The 15,685-nt window shown below is 33.4% G+C and overlaps 1 protein-coding gene across 2 annotated transcripts in view; it reads right to left on the minus strand.

Annotated features, from left to right (window-relative positions):
* Positions 1–15,685, minus strand: part of LOC130449263 (probable multidrug resistance-associated protein lethal(2)03659) — a 58,428-nt gene that overhangs the window by 32,831 nt on the left and 9,912 nt on the right. For both annotated transcript variants that reach the window (XM_056786967.1, XM_056786968.1), the window contains 2 exons: positions 14,063–14,170; positions 12,368–12,598 (listed from right to left, as the gene is read on the minus strand). In XM_056786967.1, coding sequence (XP_056642945.1) covers positions 12,368–12,598; positions 14,063–14,145 — 314 coding nt within the window. In that variant the 5' untranslated portion in view covers positions 14,146–14,170. The remainder of the gene's footprint in view (positions 1–12,367; positions 12,599–14,062; positions 14,171–15,685) is intronic.

The following is a 15,685-nucleotide window of genomic DNA, read 5'->3' on the forward strand; positions in this document are numbered from 1 at the left end:
TGTTGGTGTGATCGCTATGGTACTTTGGTAATTATGAAGGATTTTACCCTTAATGGTGGTAGGTATCGCAAAGGATTCGATAAATATATAAAATTGTAAGCTGCATCTTTAGTCCATACCAAAATGTCTGACGATAAGGTTGCTAATGCATTGCGCAAGAAAAAAGTGTCCGAACTTGCCAGATCGATTCGCAAAAAATACTTGTCGTTGAAATTAGGTAAATCAGAGCAAGATGAGTCTATTAATAAACTATTCAAGCCGATATCTAAACCACTTGAAGAAATTGTGCAATCCTCAAAGACATTACAAAAAACGATTACAAATTTAAATCCAAAAGAGGAAATAAAGAAGGAAGAACCACCTGATGATGTGTTTACACCTTTTCTCGAAACGGAACCGGTGGCCGAAACCGATGAATTCGGAAATATTACACGTTCTGAATCTCCAGAAGAGATGCGCCCCGAAATTTCCCAGGAAGCTATCGCAGACTATTTGGACCAATATCCAGCCATCAGCCATCAGTTCATTGAAGATTACTTCCAAAAAGATGATAAAATTGATAAAAATTATGGTCCGATATACAACGATGAAATCGGTTGGTCATTAGGCAAACGTCGAATTGCATTTGATGGAAAAACCGGTAATATAAACATACTACCTGAGAAAAACAAAGGAGGAAGATATGTAATTGGAACACCAGGCTTGTATGAGCTTCTATTTTACCGAGACCCCAGTTACAATGATCAAGATTTACAGAACTATAAAAATCTTTTGACAACAACTGAAGTTCATTTAGACACGTTAGATCGTCTTAAGGGGTCGAGTACTGAAAAATATCACTACATCATAAAACCTTTATTCAAAACAAAATCTCTAACGACGACGAATAGATCGTCGCAGGTATTGACTCGTCTAAAATCGATTCCTTCAGCAAAAGGAAAAGGCATCGATCGTTTAAGATATAATGATAAACCTATGGAGTATATTTATTGGGATGATGCGAATGAATTGGTGGAACGTTTGAAGTTGTTGATTGCTTCAAAAGAGGCAGGTAATACATCACACGACAACGAAATAGTAGCAATTATCAATGAACTCAAGGAGGCTGATATAATAGAATAATACAAGTTGAAACATGTTCATTTTAATTATGCCAGTCGATAAATTCGGACATAGACATCAAACGTCCTATGCGCGTTTACCAGTGAAAATTACGTTTCCTCATACACAGGACGGTAATATTGATATTGAAAATATGAAAATTTGTAATGTTAAGGAACCGACAACAAATAGTGATGCTGCAACAAAAAAATATGTTGATGTGCAGTTGAATGACCTACGTGCTATCAACTCGCCATTAATTCAAGCACATGGTGTGATGCTGCAGCAACAAGACCGTGATATAAAGGATTTAGCTGTAGAATTGAACGAAATGAGAAATGAGCTTCATAAGACGAAAATCCCCATATTACAGGCGCACATTACTAACTTACAAAATAAAACTAACGAAATTGATACATTTATTTCGCGAAATCCCCCTGTAGCAGCTAGGGATATGGCTACGAAGAAATACGTTGACGCGTCAATTGTTGCAGCCAAAATATTTATTCGAAAAGAATTCACTGCTTCTATTAACATGTGTGTTGAGAGCATACGTGAGTTACAAAAAGAAATTACAGAAAATACCAGATCCGTCTCTGATATGAAAACTAACGTTTCGGGCATTGTAAACAATATTAAGGTTATGAATACGAATATCGTTAACCGCATTAACAGTCTGGAGCTGAAGCTAGCTGGTAGTACGTCATAATATGTATTCTAAAGAAAAAATTCATCTTGTAAACGAACTCCACAAACCGATACGGAAAAAATTTCCTCGGAGACGCACTATTATTAAGGGTCTTGACGATCTTTGGCAAATGGATCTTGCGGAGATGAGGAATTTTGCATCACAAAATAGGAATCATAAAATGATACTGGTCGTCATTGATTGTTTTTCAAAGTTTGTGTGGACACGTCCACTAAAAACGAAGACCGGAGAGGAGATTACTCGGGCATTCTCGGACATTCTCGCTCACACTAGACGAATACCAAAAAATCTGCAATCTGATCAGGGAAAGGAATTTTACAACAGCAAATTTCAAAATTTAATGAGAAAACACAACATAAATCATTATAGCGTATTTAGTACAATGAAAGCCTCTATGGCAGAGCGAGTTATAAGAACGCTAAAATCGAAACTCTACAAGTATTTCAGTTTAAATGGCACCTACAAATGGATTGATATTCTGCCTGAAATAACTCAAAACTATAACAATACAAAACATTCCACATCAAAATATAAACCTTCTCAAGTCAACAAATCCAACGAAAAATCTATTTTGAATAACACCTATAGTCATTTAAAGATAGCCGGTCCACGAAAATTTAAAGTTGGCGACATTGTGCGCATATCCAAGGCAAAGCATGTCTTTGAAAAAGGATATACACCCAATTGGACTACAGAACTATTCAAAATCACCAAAGTTAAAATTACCAATCCTGCTACGTATTTACTTGAAGACATGCAAGGTACACCAATCAGCGGCTGCTTCTATCATGAAGAACTACAGAAAACATCGAATCCAGACATTTACTTAGTTGAAAAGGTGCTCAGAAGAAAGGGTAACAAAATGTACGTCAAGTGGCTTGGTTTGGATAGCATACACAACAGTTGGATAGAAAATATTGATATTGTATAGATTTTTCCCCCCCGGTTCGCCGCGCTAAAAAAAAAACCTTGAAAGAGCTCTCTATAAATTGGAGTGAGCATTGGATATCAAACTCAGTTTTAGCAACATGAGTTCCCAAGATAGTGGTATTGTCGACATCGAATCTGATTCGAGTAACTACAGTTCAGAGTTAGATAGAATATTGGAAAACTATGAGACTGCTGCCAAGTCTGAAAACATTTACCTGCTTTCAACACAGTATCCAATTTCGGGGTATGAAGTAAAATGTGGAATAAGTCCTGCAAGATCATTCACACCTGCTGTTATCTTATCTCAACATCTTAAGTTCAGCAAAATATCTTTCAGTACTTATGAATGGAATACCTTTATCTCAATTATGTCACAACAGATCTTTCTTCATACCGGAGACGAGTTTAAACCTGATTCATTACCATGTGGAGATTACTGTACCATCACCCCATTGAATTACGATGACAGTAAGGTAATTTTAGTCAAGAAACATGGTGTTGAGTATTACATGGATGAAGAAGAAGTATCGCAAATTTTAGAATTAAATAATATAATTATACAACGTATATCTGTGTTAGAAAATTTGAATTTTTGTGAATATTATTATAATGTTTTGGATTTCTGTAAAAAAATACCTTCTCCGAAAAGTCCTTTACAAATTTTAAACGCATTTTGTTCTATTACACCAAACGATATGTTACACAATGCTCTTAGAGAATTTGTATACTTTTATAAAGTTAAAGTTATCAATGATTAAAATAAATAATTATTATTGTTATTGTTGTTTTTTTTTATGTTACTTTTAAGTCACCCCGTATACGTTACTTTTAACTGTATTTCAGTAATAAGACGCTATCAGTTTACCGCAGATTTTTTTATATTACAAGATTAGCGCTCCCGCTGTTATCATCGCAACGAATCTGTCTCGATTACGTGTGTGATACCTTACATTGACAAAAATCTCTTTTTATTTATACGTTATACTTTTATGTTACAAGATTAGCGAATAATAATGATATATATAATTTTTTAAAACCCAAAGACTTTTAACCGACCTGGTATATCAGCGCTCCCGCTCATCGCAACGAAACTTTACGCATGCGCAAAAACGAAGTCTCTCTCTCTCTCTCTTACACATTGTCTCGCTGCTCTCTCTCTAACACACGGTTTTCCCTATTTCTGTAGTCGTGCATACGTTGTTCATCTACTTACTCTATATCAAAAAACATAATAGATTTGTTAAATGTTTATTGTTAAAATACAAAATATTACCCACCATTTATTCAAAACAGTACGACAGTGTCTCGTCATTTTGAAAAGTGACAACTGACAAGCGAGTTATGTCATTCAGCTGATTTAAACGGGGTTACCAGTGTAAAAAAATATTAAACTTCTAATTGCAATAAAAAAAACTACCAAATCAATTTATCAGTGAAATATGAAAAATTTGCGTGCATACGATTCATTAGACTTGCTGTAATAGGTTAAGAAGCTGGTATGTGAGTACCGTAGTATTTGTCTATGGAAAGCCTCGCACTCGCAGTTTGGATGTTTCCTTCCTCCGAAATTTTTCAGATGGTAATTCCCCGGTGTCCAGTAAGCATACCAGTAACTCAGCTGATATTTGCTTAATGGTTGTGCCTTGGTAGAATAATATTGTTTCAAACCTGTTTCTGATTTCTTCGTATTCCCACTTTTTATGACCATGACTTAACAGTATTCCAGGAAGCCTATGAAAAGAGTTATCCCACCTTTCATCTCCAGGTGATCAGCATGTTCATCGCTGTGCACACGAGCGTCGCCAGGTACCCAGATCAGAATAACTTTGTTGTTTGCTTCCAGTAAGTTCAAAGTCAACTACTTGGAGGGCTACTCTGCTCTCTGATAAAATAAGTATCTTTGCATTGCGTTAGTTCCATTGTGCTACGCATTTACGAATAGCGTATGTTTCTAACTGTAAAATGTAAGGTTAGAAAAGCGAACTTAGTACCTGAACATCATCTTATTTTTTTCTTCAGCTAGAAGGACAACCTCTTCATAATAAACTAAGAAATGTGTGTAAAAATGAAAGCATTATATCTATAATGTAATTGTTTCAAAAAAGGTAGGATAGATAGAAAACTGAAAAATATTTGGGGTTTGCTCAGTGGAAAATTTTCGTAACGCTATCCATATTCAAGATGAAAGGAGTTGAAAAAAGAAAATTATACACATTTTTTACGATTTTGCCATAACTACTGTTAAAATTGTATTGACATTTTATACGAATATGTTTTGGAAGTTTTCGCCGCAACTACTGGCATCACTGTATTCAAATTATATGTTTTGGAAGCTTATACATCCAATGAATTTGTTTTTATGTCTGACTGTCATAGAGGCTGCTAGTTACACGGTTTGTATCAAGTAATATTAAAAATAACTTCTTAAATATTAGATTTATTAAACAAAATTTCAAGTGTTTTATATTAAAGCCTCCAATATCTTAATGGATTTTTGTGAGACTTTACAAGAAACAAAAGACTTCGGTTCTATTTTTTTAAATGTATCCGTTTTATATATGGGGTCATATTTACGGGACAAAAAATTTCCAATTCACGTAATGTTTACTAATGGATAATAATAATTAATGAGTTCATCAATACTTTAAACCAGCATCGGTTACTACTTCATAATGTTCAAATAAAAATATTCCGAAAACAGTTTTTGGTGTAAAATTGAATGATGTTCAAGTTCATTTGAAATTTTGCTTAATAAAACTAATATTGGAAAAGTTATGTTTGACACTATTTCGTATGAACCGTGTAACTAGCGCCCTCTATGAGACTCGGATATAAAAATTAATTGGACGTATCACCTTCCGAACATATTCGTATAAGATTTCAATACAATGTTGACAGTGGTTTCCTGAATATGAAAAATATTTTATTGAGCAAACCCCAATATTTATCAGTTTTTTATCTATCCTAGAGATGGGATCACCTTTTTTTAAAACACCCTGTATATAGCTAATACACTATTTTTCAATATATCACTCTTCAATGATATAAAAATACTAATTGCTTAATTTTATCAGTTGCAAACCTTGTATTTAATTGCATATACTATTCAGTTTTCGAGACATCTGAAGTAGTTTTTATACTTAGGACACATTCTATTATATTTAAATCAACTTTGACCTCTATGATAACTGTATTGTTGGAAGTATTTCTTTTACAATAAGATCGTTCAAATACATAGATTTTACTCAAGGGTAGCCTAGACAAACAATAGAATGGAATACATTTCATGTCTTACTTGATTTGAAATGAGCAAAATTGAAATCAGTACTTGATAATGAAACATGGTCGACAACAAAACAAGTGTTTTTTAAATTGAAGTGTCCTAATTTTATATTCATATTTACATAACCTCATGACATTGCATGTAGTATCAACTCTTTGTAATAATTGAGTGGCGAATAAACAGATTCTCTTTTTGTTCAATCAACTACCACGATCATGATTGCTGGTTTTTATATAGTTTTTAAAACACCTGTTTTTAAATTATTTTTTTATCAAAACTTTCGAGACTTATAATAAACAATATTATTTGATGGAATCTCAATAAGAGCCGTTTCACACTTCTATCCAACATGTAATCGACGTCGACACAGAAATTAGATCTTTTCGTATTTTTCTCATTTTCTCATTCCTGGACATTCATTTATCCCTCCAGATAAGGTTTTTGCTCAAATTAAGGAAAATATAGGAAATATGGAGAATATAGACTCTAGTTGATCCTGTAGCTCATGAAAACATTTTAGCTAAAATTGGAACGGTGTTTAAGCCTACACCGACCACGATTGGAAGTAGGCCAGCAACGTATTCATCGAACTACCTTCACAATGATATTTAGAATTCGCCCCTTCGAAAAGAGTTTTTATGACAAAAAACAATTATAAACCGTTAGTGCAAGGGGAGGAAATGAGCCTGGAGCCAGAAAGTCGGTGGTGAAGAGCAAAAGAAATATTATGTGCAGCAGACTTGATGCCGTAACTACAAGTACTGTAATAAAGCCTGTAAAGCTTCATCATATCAAAAAACTACTCACTAAACATTATGGACTAGTAGGAGAGCGTATCACCCCCATTTTTTTCATATACCGACCAATCGCGTTCTAGTCGCTAAAAACCATTGATCTATATATTTTCGAGGGTGCTGAATATGACATTTATTTTTCTCCAAAGTTGGGGGAACATGGTCAAAATCGAAAATATAGAAAAAATTAATTCGTGATTTTTGCTGTTCTACTCGCTGTATTTTGGCGAATAATGAATATTTTTTCATGAAATTATTTTGACATACCCTTGAACCAATCCAAACAGTAAATAAATACATCTGAATCCTCCCAAAAATTCCGGAAAATTTTCTTTAGGCTCTCCCGACTGTGCAATCGTATGCACAAAGTTGAGTGAGGAAGTTTAAAATTTACTACTTCTGATTGCATGGTATTAAAATTAATGATGTGAATAAGTTTTTGGGAAAGTCTCAGATCTTAATATGTAGAAGAAAAAAAGATACAGCGATTTCAAGATGCGAGCATCGACTCGGCGTCGAGACGCCGCTCGCGTAGCGCATGCGGGAATTCTCTCATAGCGAATTATTCTTGTTTCTATATTTGGTTGCATAAAATTTTGTTGACATACATGAAAGTTTATAATTTTTAATGTTGAATATTCATATAAAGTTTACTGAACGTATTTTAAATAACATTTATGAAATAAATTAAAATAGTTTTTTTTAACATTAAAAACAAAATATAATTTTTAAATGATACATCTGTTGAAAAATATCTCAAAATAGTCTCGAAACATACTTCCAAATAAAAATTCGAGGCATGCCGCTAGAGGAAATTGTTTTCTATATATGTGATTATTTGTGTGTTCACTTGTTTTCTTACGACATGCCAACAATCGACTGAGTGGAGGTTTAGAAAGTGAATGAAAGATAGAAATGTTTTTAAGTTTGAATACGTTATAAAATATGTCTACAGCTTACTTGTTGTCACAAAGTTACCAATAATTCGAAAAGATATATTGAAATTAATTGCTGTGGTAAGTAAACTACTTTTTGCAGAAACTAACCTCTAAAAAATTTGTAAACATTGCATAGAAAGACTGTTGTGTTTTTTTCCAGTTATTGATCATAAAAATATTTTTTTTGCTGTAATCTTACAAATTTCTGTGATGGCAAATTGTTTCATTCAGTTTCGGGGGAAAAGCAAACATTGAAGAACGAAATGAAAAGCTATCTCAAACGGAGCTCGGACGCAAATGATGATGCGCCTCCGAAGAAAAAAGCAAAGTGCAAAAGCACTCAATGCCTTCCAAAATAAATCGAATACAGACATGGGAGATTATGCTAGCTTAGCTCGCGAGACTTTTTCCTATTATGAGAAAAAATTGGATGACGGTCATTTAATTTTATTACGCGATATTTGTGATAAATTTCACCAAAACATTATCGAGAAAGGACTGAAAAGAAACTCTGAATATTCGTTCAACGTTCATCAAAGACAAACTGCGTGAAGTAGCAGGTGAAAAAATAAATGTTTATTCATATAATGGCAAGTCATGTAACTTCTTCCAAGTGGACTGTAGGATTGATTTTGCATAATTCTTTGGGTGCTGGAGTCGAAGCTCGCAAATTTTAAACTCCTCAATCGTATGCTCAAAGTCGGGAGAGCCTAAAAAAAAATTTTCCGGAATTTTCTATACAGCCGGAAAATTTTTGGGGGGATTCGGATGTATTTATTTACTTTTTGGATTGGTTCAAGGGTATGCCAAAAACATTTCATGAAAAAATATTCATTATTCGCCAAAACACAGCGTGTATAACAGCAAAAATCATTCAAAATTCATTTTTTCTATATTTTCGACTTAAAACTCTATTTTGAACATGTTCCCTCAACTTTGGAGAAAAATAAATGTCGTATTCAGCACCCTCGAAAATATATAGACCAATGGTTTTTAGCGACTAGAACGCGATTAGTCGGTTTTTCGTTTCGCGACTTTTTGGGGGTGATCCTCTCGTCTATAGATTGGGACAAAGACGACCAATCAATTTTTTACAGAATATTTTGGCTGACTTGGATGGCAACGAGGAAGTCTATGGGAAAAGAGATGACGAATCCTTGGAGAATAATGACGTCATCAGGTGCGAGCCTGAGGAACATGATTTAGCCTATCGAGTGTAAAGTTTCGTTTTAACTATATTATATACAAATATATTTTTTCCATAAGTTACCCAACCTGAAATAAAGTTTATTTACACAGAAACATTGTGAATGATTTTTCTCAACCAAAACCCCGATATTTGATGTTAATTTTGTAGATATTATACGGTTTAGTTTGCTGTAATACCAGCCAACTCCAAAATGGGTTTCAAAACCAGCCAAATCCTAACTATAATTTTGAATTTCTGCCTCTCTGCACCTTCTCCCAGATTATCTATGGTACTTAACAATCTACTACACAATAAGAGATTTGGATCCTATTTCAAATTCCCTAGGCTCTCCTGAAAAATTTTCTGTTATGGAGATGACCGGTTTTGCAATTAGACGATACAAAATGAAATTACCGTGACTTAAACCTGGGACCTCCCACATATGTGACTCGAACTATAGCCACTATACTATAGAGACTTTAATAATACGTTTTTCAAGCACGACTACTTAAAGTATGTTTCTTTACGGAATAGAAAGTTTGTCTATAGTACGTACTTCACGCACGGTGGTAGAAAAAATATATGAACCACAACTGAGACGGTTTGGCCACATATGCGGAATACTCGTAAACAGAATACAAAAAAAAAGAAATTATGGTGGAGGAACAAGAAAAATCATGAATTGGAAATGTGAGAAAAGCAGCTAAGACAAAGGAGAGAAATTTGAGAGAATGGAAGATTAAATAAAGGATAGAAATGAATTGAGAAAGAAAGTATATGTCAAAACCTCCAATCACACGGCCATGCATCACATAGTAATCTGACTTAATATTAGATAAAAAATAAAATCAATGATGCTTTTATTTAGATAATTGATAATTCCATTCAATAATTATCTCTGAAAGATAGATATAACGTCAAAAAATGCCAGCTATAAAGGAAGAGCTTCTCTTCAGTTTTCAAGTTAAAAAAATATTGATTAGCTCGGTTATCTCAAATTAGAACCAATCACTTTTCGGGTTAACCCGAACTTGATCTGGATGTTCGGAAACTAACCCGGATCACGTTCATTATTGTTTGGAAACTGATCAAGTTAATCAGGTTGTAGTCATTATTATATGATCCTTTCATTGTTTCATTTGTCCAAGGTTTTTTGAAATTTAAAAAATATTTATTTCCCCCAAATGGCTGTTTTGATTATTATGATTAGATTACTGAGATTTGTGGTTTTCATACTTTTCGACATTTCAACATAAAAATAGCTTATTAGTATTAAGCTTTAGTGCAAAATCCTTGAATGGGTAAATCGTTGATAACTACTCGATAAAAATTATTGGTCATTTATAATCTATTGTACAGGGTGATTGATTAGTGTGATACAGTTCTGCCTCCTTAGTACTTTGAGATATCAATTTAAACATTTGAGTGATTGCAGCTATCAATAGTCTTTACATTTTAAAATTATTTACAATCTTTCAGAATACTGTACCATATAAAAATAACATTTTTATAAATGGAACACTCTATCTGTTGCAGCCAAAGCATTCGAATAATAGTAAATATCCTTGAAAATTGTTTATTTTGATGATATAAAATCTGATACAGACTGGATCAAAATACTATTACATTGTTTTCTCGGTTTTTTCAAATGAATCACCAACATACTTCTTTTTTATCAATGGAAGATGACTGTGAATACCGAGGTTACTAGATTTTAATAAAATTGATTTATTTTCCTGGGGTCACATTGATAATGAAGTATATAAAATACCTCCAAGGGATGGAATGAAGGATGGAACACGGAATGAATTTTGGATTGTTTCTATAGAAATGCTTCGAAATGTGAATAACTCTTTCAATTATTGTTTTTGAGCGTACACAGATGTCTTTGGAGGTCATTTCGTACACCTATTTTGATGATCAGAACATGTACGTATACTAAAAAAATACTCACATAGAATACAGGGTGATTCATTCGAAAAACCGGTGAACTAATGTAACGAAGTAAATAAATTTTTTCTACTATTTGAATAATTTGGCCGCAACATACAGTGAAAACTTGATTAACCGGACTAATTGTCGTTAGGGATTCGAATAATCGAATATATAAAGAAAAGCGGGTTTTATGAAATAAAATAAGTTTAATAACAGTAATATTTATTAATAAATAATAATATTAATAATCCAAAATAATAATAAGTTCAATTTGGTTAAAAATATTTGGTAATTGGCATTTGACGTAACCTACTTTTTCTTGTCATTGCTGCTATATCACGAGTTCGTTTCAGCTGTAGTAAACTAAGAGTATTACTCTCTGCTTGTTTTTCAAACCATTTGAAAACTGTTTCCAGAGCCTGAAGTGCTTCATCATGAGATGGTTCTACAATAATTTCCACATCTAGATATCATCATCACAATCCTGGCAAATTTGTATCTTAAACATCAGCTCATTCATATCCTTCAAAATAAAATCATCCGTATTGGTTATTGAATTTTCATTTTCCCGATTAAGTACTCTGTTCCAAGCCTTGTTTAAAGTCCTAGCAAGGGTGTCATATTAGGAGGCAAACATTTTACCTTAATCTTTCCATATTGTCTCTCTAACAATTCAACCGAAGGATGGGTTGGAGCATTATCCAGTAAAAGTAATACATTTCCTTGCTTGCCAATTTCATTCTGTTTTTTCTTATTTCGGGGATAAAAGTATTGTCATACCAGTCAATGAATATTACAGAGTTTATCCATGCGCTTTATTGATTTTTATAAATTAAGGGCACTCTGATAATTATAAAACAACTGGGCTTTTTTGATTTTCCGAGCAAGTTTTATATCCTGAATATGAACTCTCTCGCCTAGAAACTGAAGATTTGAAGGTAATGATTTTCCGGTTTCATCAGTATTATAAACAAAAAATTAAGTCATAGTTATTTTCAGCCAATTTCTTCTTAAATTCGTCTTCAAAGGAGTTTGCTGACATTTTTGCACCTTGTTTTTGTAAAAACCAACAATACAAAGCGTCTTCTAAAAATTCGTTTTTAGGTTTCTTCATCATTTTCCGATGTTTACTCTTCGTCTTCACTATCTAATTTGCAGATGTACAATAAAATTGAATCGACATTCTTCTTAATCATCACTTATCGTGGATGTACCTACCTAGACCTTAATCATCAGCTAACTTACGGCCGGTTTCTCCCTTTTTTAATGAAGCAATGATATTTATTTTGTCCTCAAGTGATAACACCACTCTCTTACGCTTTAAAATTTTCAATTATTTAGACGCGACACGTAACTTGGGTCAATATTACTGAATTGGTCACAGTTGATAGCCGGATAATCGAGTTTTTACTGTATCTTCATTCTTTAATTTCTGTTACATTATACATGGTATTGAAGTGTAATGATATGTTTAATAAAAATACTTACTTAATAGATTCTGTTATGATGACTAACACATTTAGTAAGATGATTTCCCACATAAACATTCCAATTAATACTTTTGCATACGAAGGGTTTTTACTTTTAGTTACATGTCTTTTCCATCTCTTTTCTATATCGTCTCCCAAAGCACTAGATTCGTGCTGTTTTCTATTTCTGTACATATCATCTTCAGTGAGTTCTCGTTTATATCCTTTCACAAAATAAGGTAATAGCCAACTAAAAGCAAATAAAATCAGCTTTAAGAATTTATTTTTCATTAGTTGTAGCTTAAAACAAAATGTGTTATTAATGCATGACTATAATCTAGCCCTCATTTATTTTCATTAGTTTGAGGAACACAGTAAAACAAACTGATTTAAGCATATGGAAATAGTACAGATTGAAAATTGGATGTGATATTCTCAAGTAGAAATTTACGCAAATGAAAATATTGTCATATTGTCAAGAAAAAGTAGTGAATCAAAACAACAACTCATAAAGTTAATATTTAAAGCAACTAAATCATAAGTGGCGATGAGCTGAACTCGTGACATTAAAGTAAATCGGATTTCTGGAAACTATGGAGCAGAAAGGAACTCTAAAGCAGATAAGTTTGTGAAAAATATGTCGAAGGTAGAGGATTTCGGAGGACTACCAACAATGGAATTGTTAAAATTAGGTATTGACAGAATTAGACCCTAGCATCAGAATATATGGTCAAACAAAAGTGATTGTACGATATCCCGAGAAGTTTGGTAAAGGATTTTGAAGAAAAGAAATCAAAGAAGATAAAATTATTCACAAAGTATTCAATGCAAAAGACAATTGAAGTTATTACTAGACATTGTACTGCAGGCATAAAACAAAGAGTGTAATGAGAAGAAGAAACTATATCTGTTGGTACTGGTTCCATGTTTAGACAGAAAAACTAGGCCACATTTTTTTGTTAACTGAATGTGTACTTATGTATACTTCAATACTAGTCATCGTATTGTAATGCTAGCCAAGCTGGTCCGGATTCAAACTCTGGCTCAGATATAATGGAAAAATTCAAATTCTACATGGCATATGTACTTCAACTGTACTTAATATGAAAAAGGTGCTTTACATAATTACCACTCCACGTCACCGAAAAAGACTTCTAGCACTGTTTCAAAGAAGTGTGAATCGCATGAAGGAATTTAGAAATTCAAGAGAAGTTTTCAATGAATTTGATAATGAGTAAGGTATGACTTCAGAATAGAATAATTCACGGCGCCAGTCTCTTTGTTTAATAGCCTCATCTTGTTTGTAACCAGATCTACAGCACGTAAGAATTCTTCATTAGGCAAACGAGCTAGCACATACGGTTTTGATCAGTTTTCACATTGAAATACTCCCACACTTTTCACACAGAACAGATCTGGCTCTAGTGAACTATAGCCTAAAATGAAAGTGAAAATGAAAGTTAGTTGATGTAAGTCGTATGAGTTCATTCATCAGTTGACGTTGGTTATTTTAAAGACTTCCAGGCTTACTGCTAGAAGTGAAAAAAGAGGTGGAGTAAGTGCGTAGCCCTCCATGGTGCTTAAAGGTGTGACGGTTTAAAATATACCATTTTCTGTAAATGCAACGTTTGTTATCAAATTCTCGTTATTTAAATGTCACTTCATATTGAAAAACATACGTGAAGAAGGATCACATCTGGAAAAAATTACTCACCAAAAAAATAGAACAGAAATTATATTGGCTCTGTCCCTTGGAGATGTTTTCTTTGGAGGCAGGCTGGATCTTATTTCCTCCATTATGTATTAGATTTTCTGTAACAAACTGATACTATCATTGGTATAAAAATCTAATACTGTGAGCACTTAACAATACTTCTTATTATTATAGAGGAAATAGGATGAACATGTGTGTTTTTGTGGATCTTATGTTTCAAAGTTCTTCTGATATTTGTCTATGTGATAAAAGTAATAAATAACACTAGCAAGTGACATACTGTAGAACAATTAGTCATTGGAAAGCAGGTCAAAGTACATTATTCTTTTGTTAAAAGATATCCTAAAACTTTACCGCCACTATTCACGAAACAGTTTCCCAAGGATCTATTAAAGAATGGTGAAAGTCTTGGTTGTCTTACACAAAAATATCCTGGCCTGGGTACAAAAAAATTAAAAGCTGAAAAATTCAACTCAAAGAACTCAAAGACAACTACCAGTTCACTAGATAAAAGAAACCTAACTTTGAGATGCTTAACACAAAATACAAAGTGACAATACATAGATTCAAAATTATCAATCTCAACGAAAAGCAATGCTGACAAAAGCTTCTTGATGAAGTAGGGTTGTACTATTGGGTAAGTCGTACAAGTTGATGGTAACAGAATTACAAATATCGTGCTGTAAGCAGATATCAAAGCAGCATCTGGTCAGTTTCTAGATGTATGAAATGCTTGCCTTGATGAAAGAACCTTCCATGTCATGTGGAAGTAGTAGGTACTAATGCTTATACCCAAAAGAAATAAGGCAACGGGAAAAGCATTCCGATCACTTTTTATGTTGGATGTGGCTTATGAAATCCATTGGCGTATACTACACAAAACCAGTCGTAGAGGTCACTTCACCCTTGAGGCTATTAATCTCGTCGTCATTATAAATACAAAATACTGTCTTGTGATGACGCTTGACATAATAAACGTCTTAAGCACATCCAGATGGAACTGCATTATGGAGGTTCGTCGCAACATGGACGAATATCTTCAAACTAGGATATCTAGCTACTCCTCTAACAGGATTATTAAGTACGTAATAATTAACAGCTCCGTAGATTATCAAATTAATAGAGAAGTACCTAAAGAATTGTTGTAGGATGATGTACATACTCGGCTTGAAACTAACAGGGCATAGAATAGAGGCGACGTTGATTACCAGAACGAAAACATAGCTTTAAATCTCACCTGTTCATTTGATACTTGGGAGTAATGATCGACTGCAGATTGAGCCTCAAGCAGTTAGCTGATCGAGTGAGAAAGCTTTTGGAGTAAAAAATATCTCGATTTATGCCTAATATAGGGGCCCAATAACATATTATCGTCAATTGTTACATCTTTGTTAGTAATCTTCTTCTTTGGGTGCCATCTCCATTTAATGAAGGTTGGCAACAATTTCAGAATACTTATTTCGGTCATAAGTGGTGCGAATTAAAGATGATGTGCTCATCCTAGTCCAATCGCGTATGCTTTTTAACCATGAATGTTTTCTGCGACCAGATCCACGTTTTCCTTCGATTTTTCCATCTATTATTAATTTCAGTAATAATGACAAAAAATTACACCAGTCTATC

Source organism: Diorhabda sublineata, chromosome 10 (assembly GCF_026230105.1).
Source record: "Diorhabda sublineata isolate icDioSubl1.1 chromosome 10, icDioSubl1.1, whole genome shotgun sequence".
NCBI classification, from domain to species: domain Eukaryota; kingdom Metazoa; phylum Arthropoda; class Insecta; order Coleoptera; family Chrysomelidae; genus Diorhabda; species Diorhabda sublineata.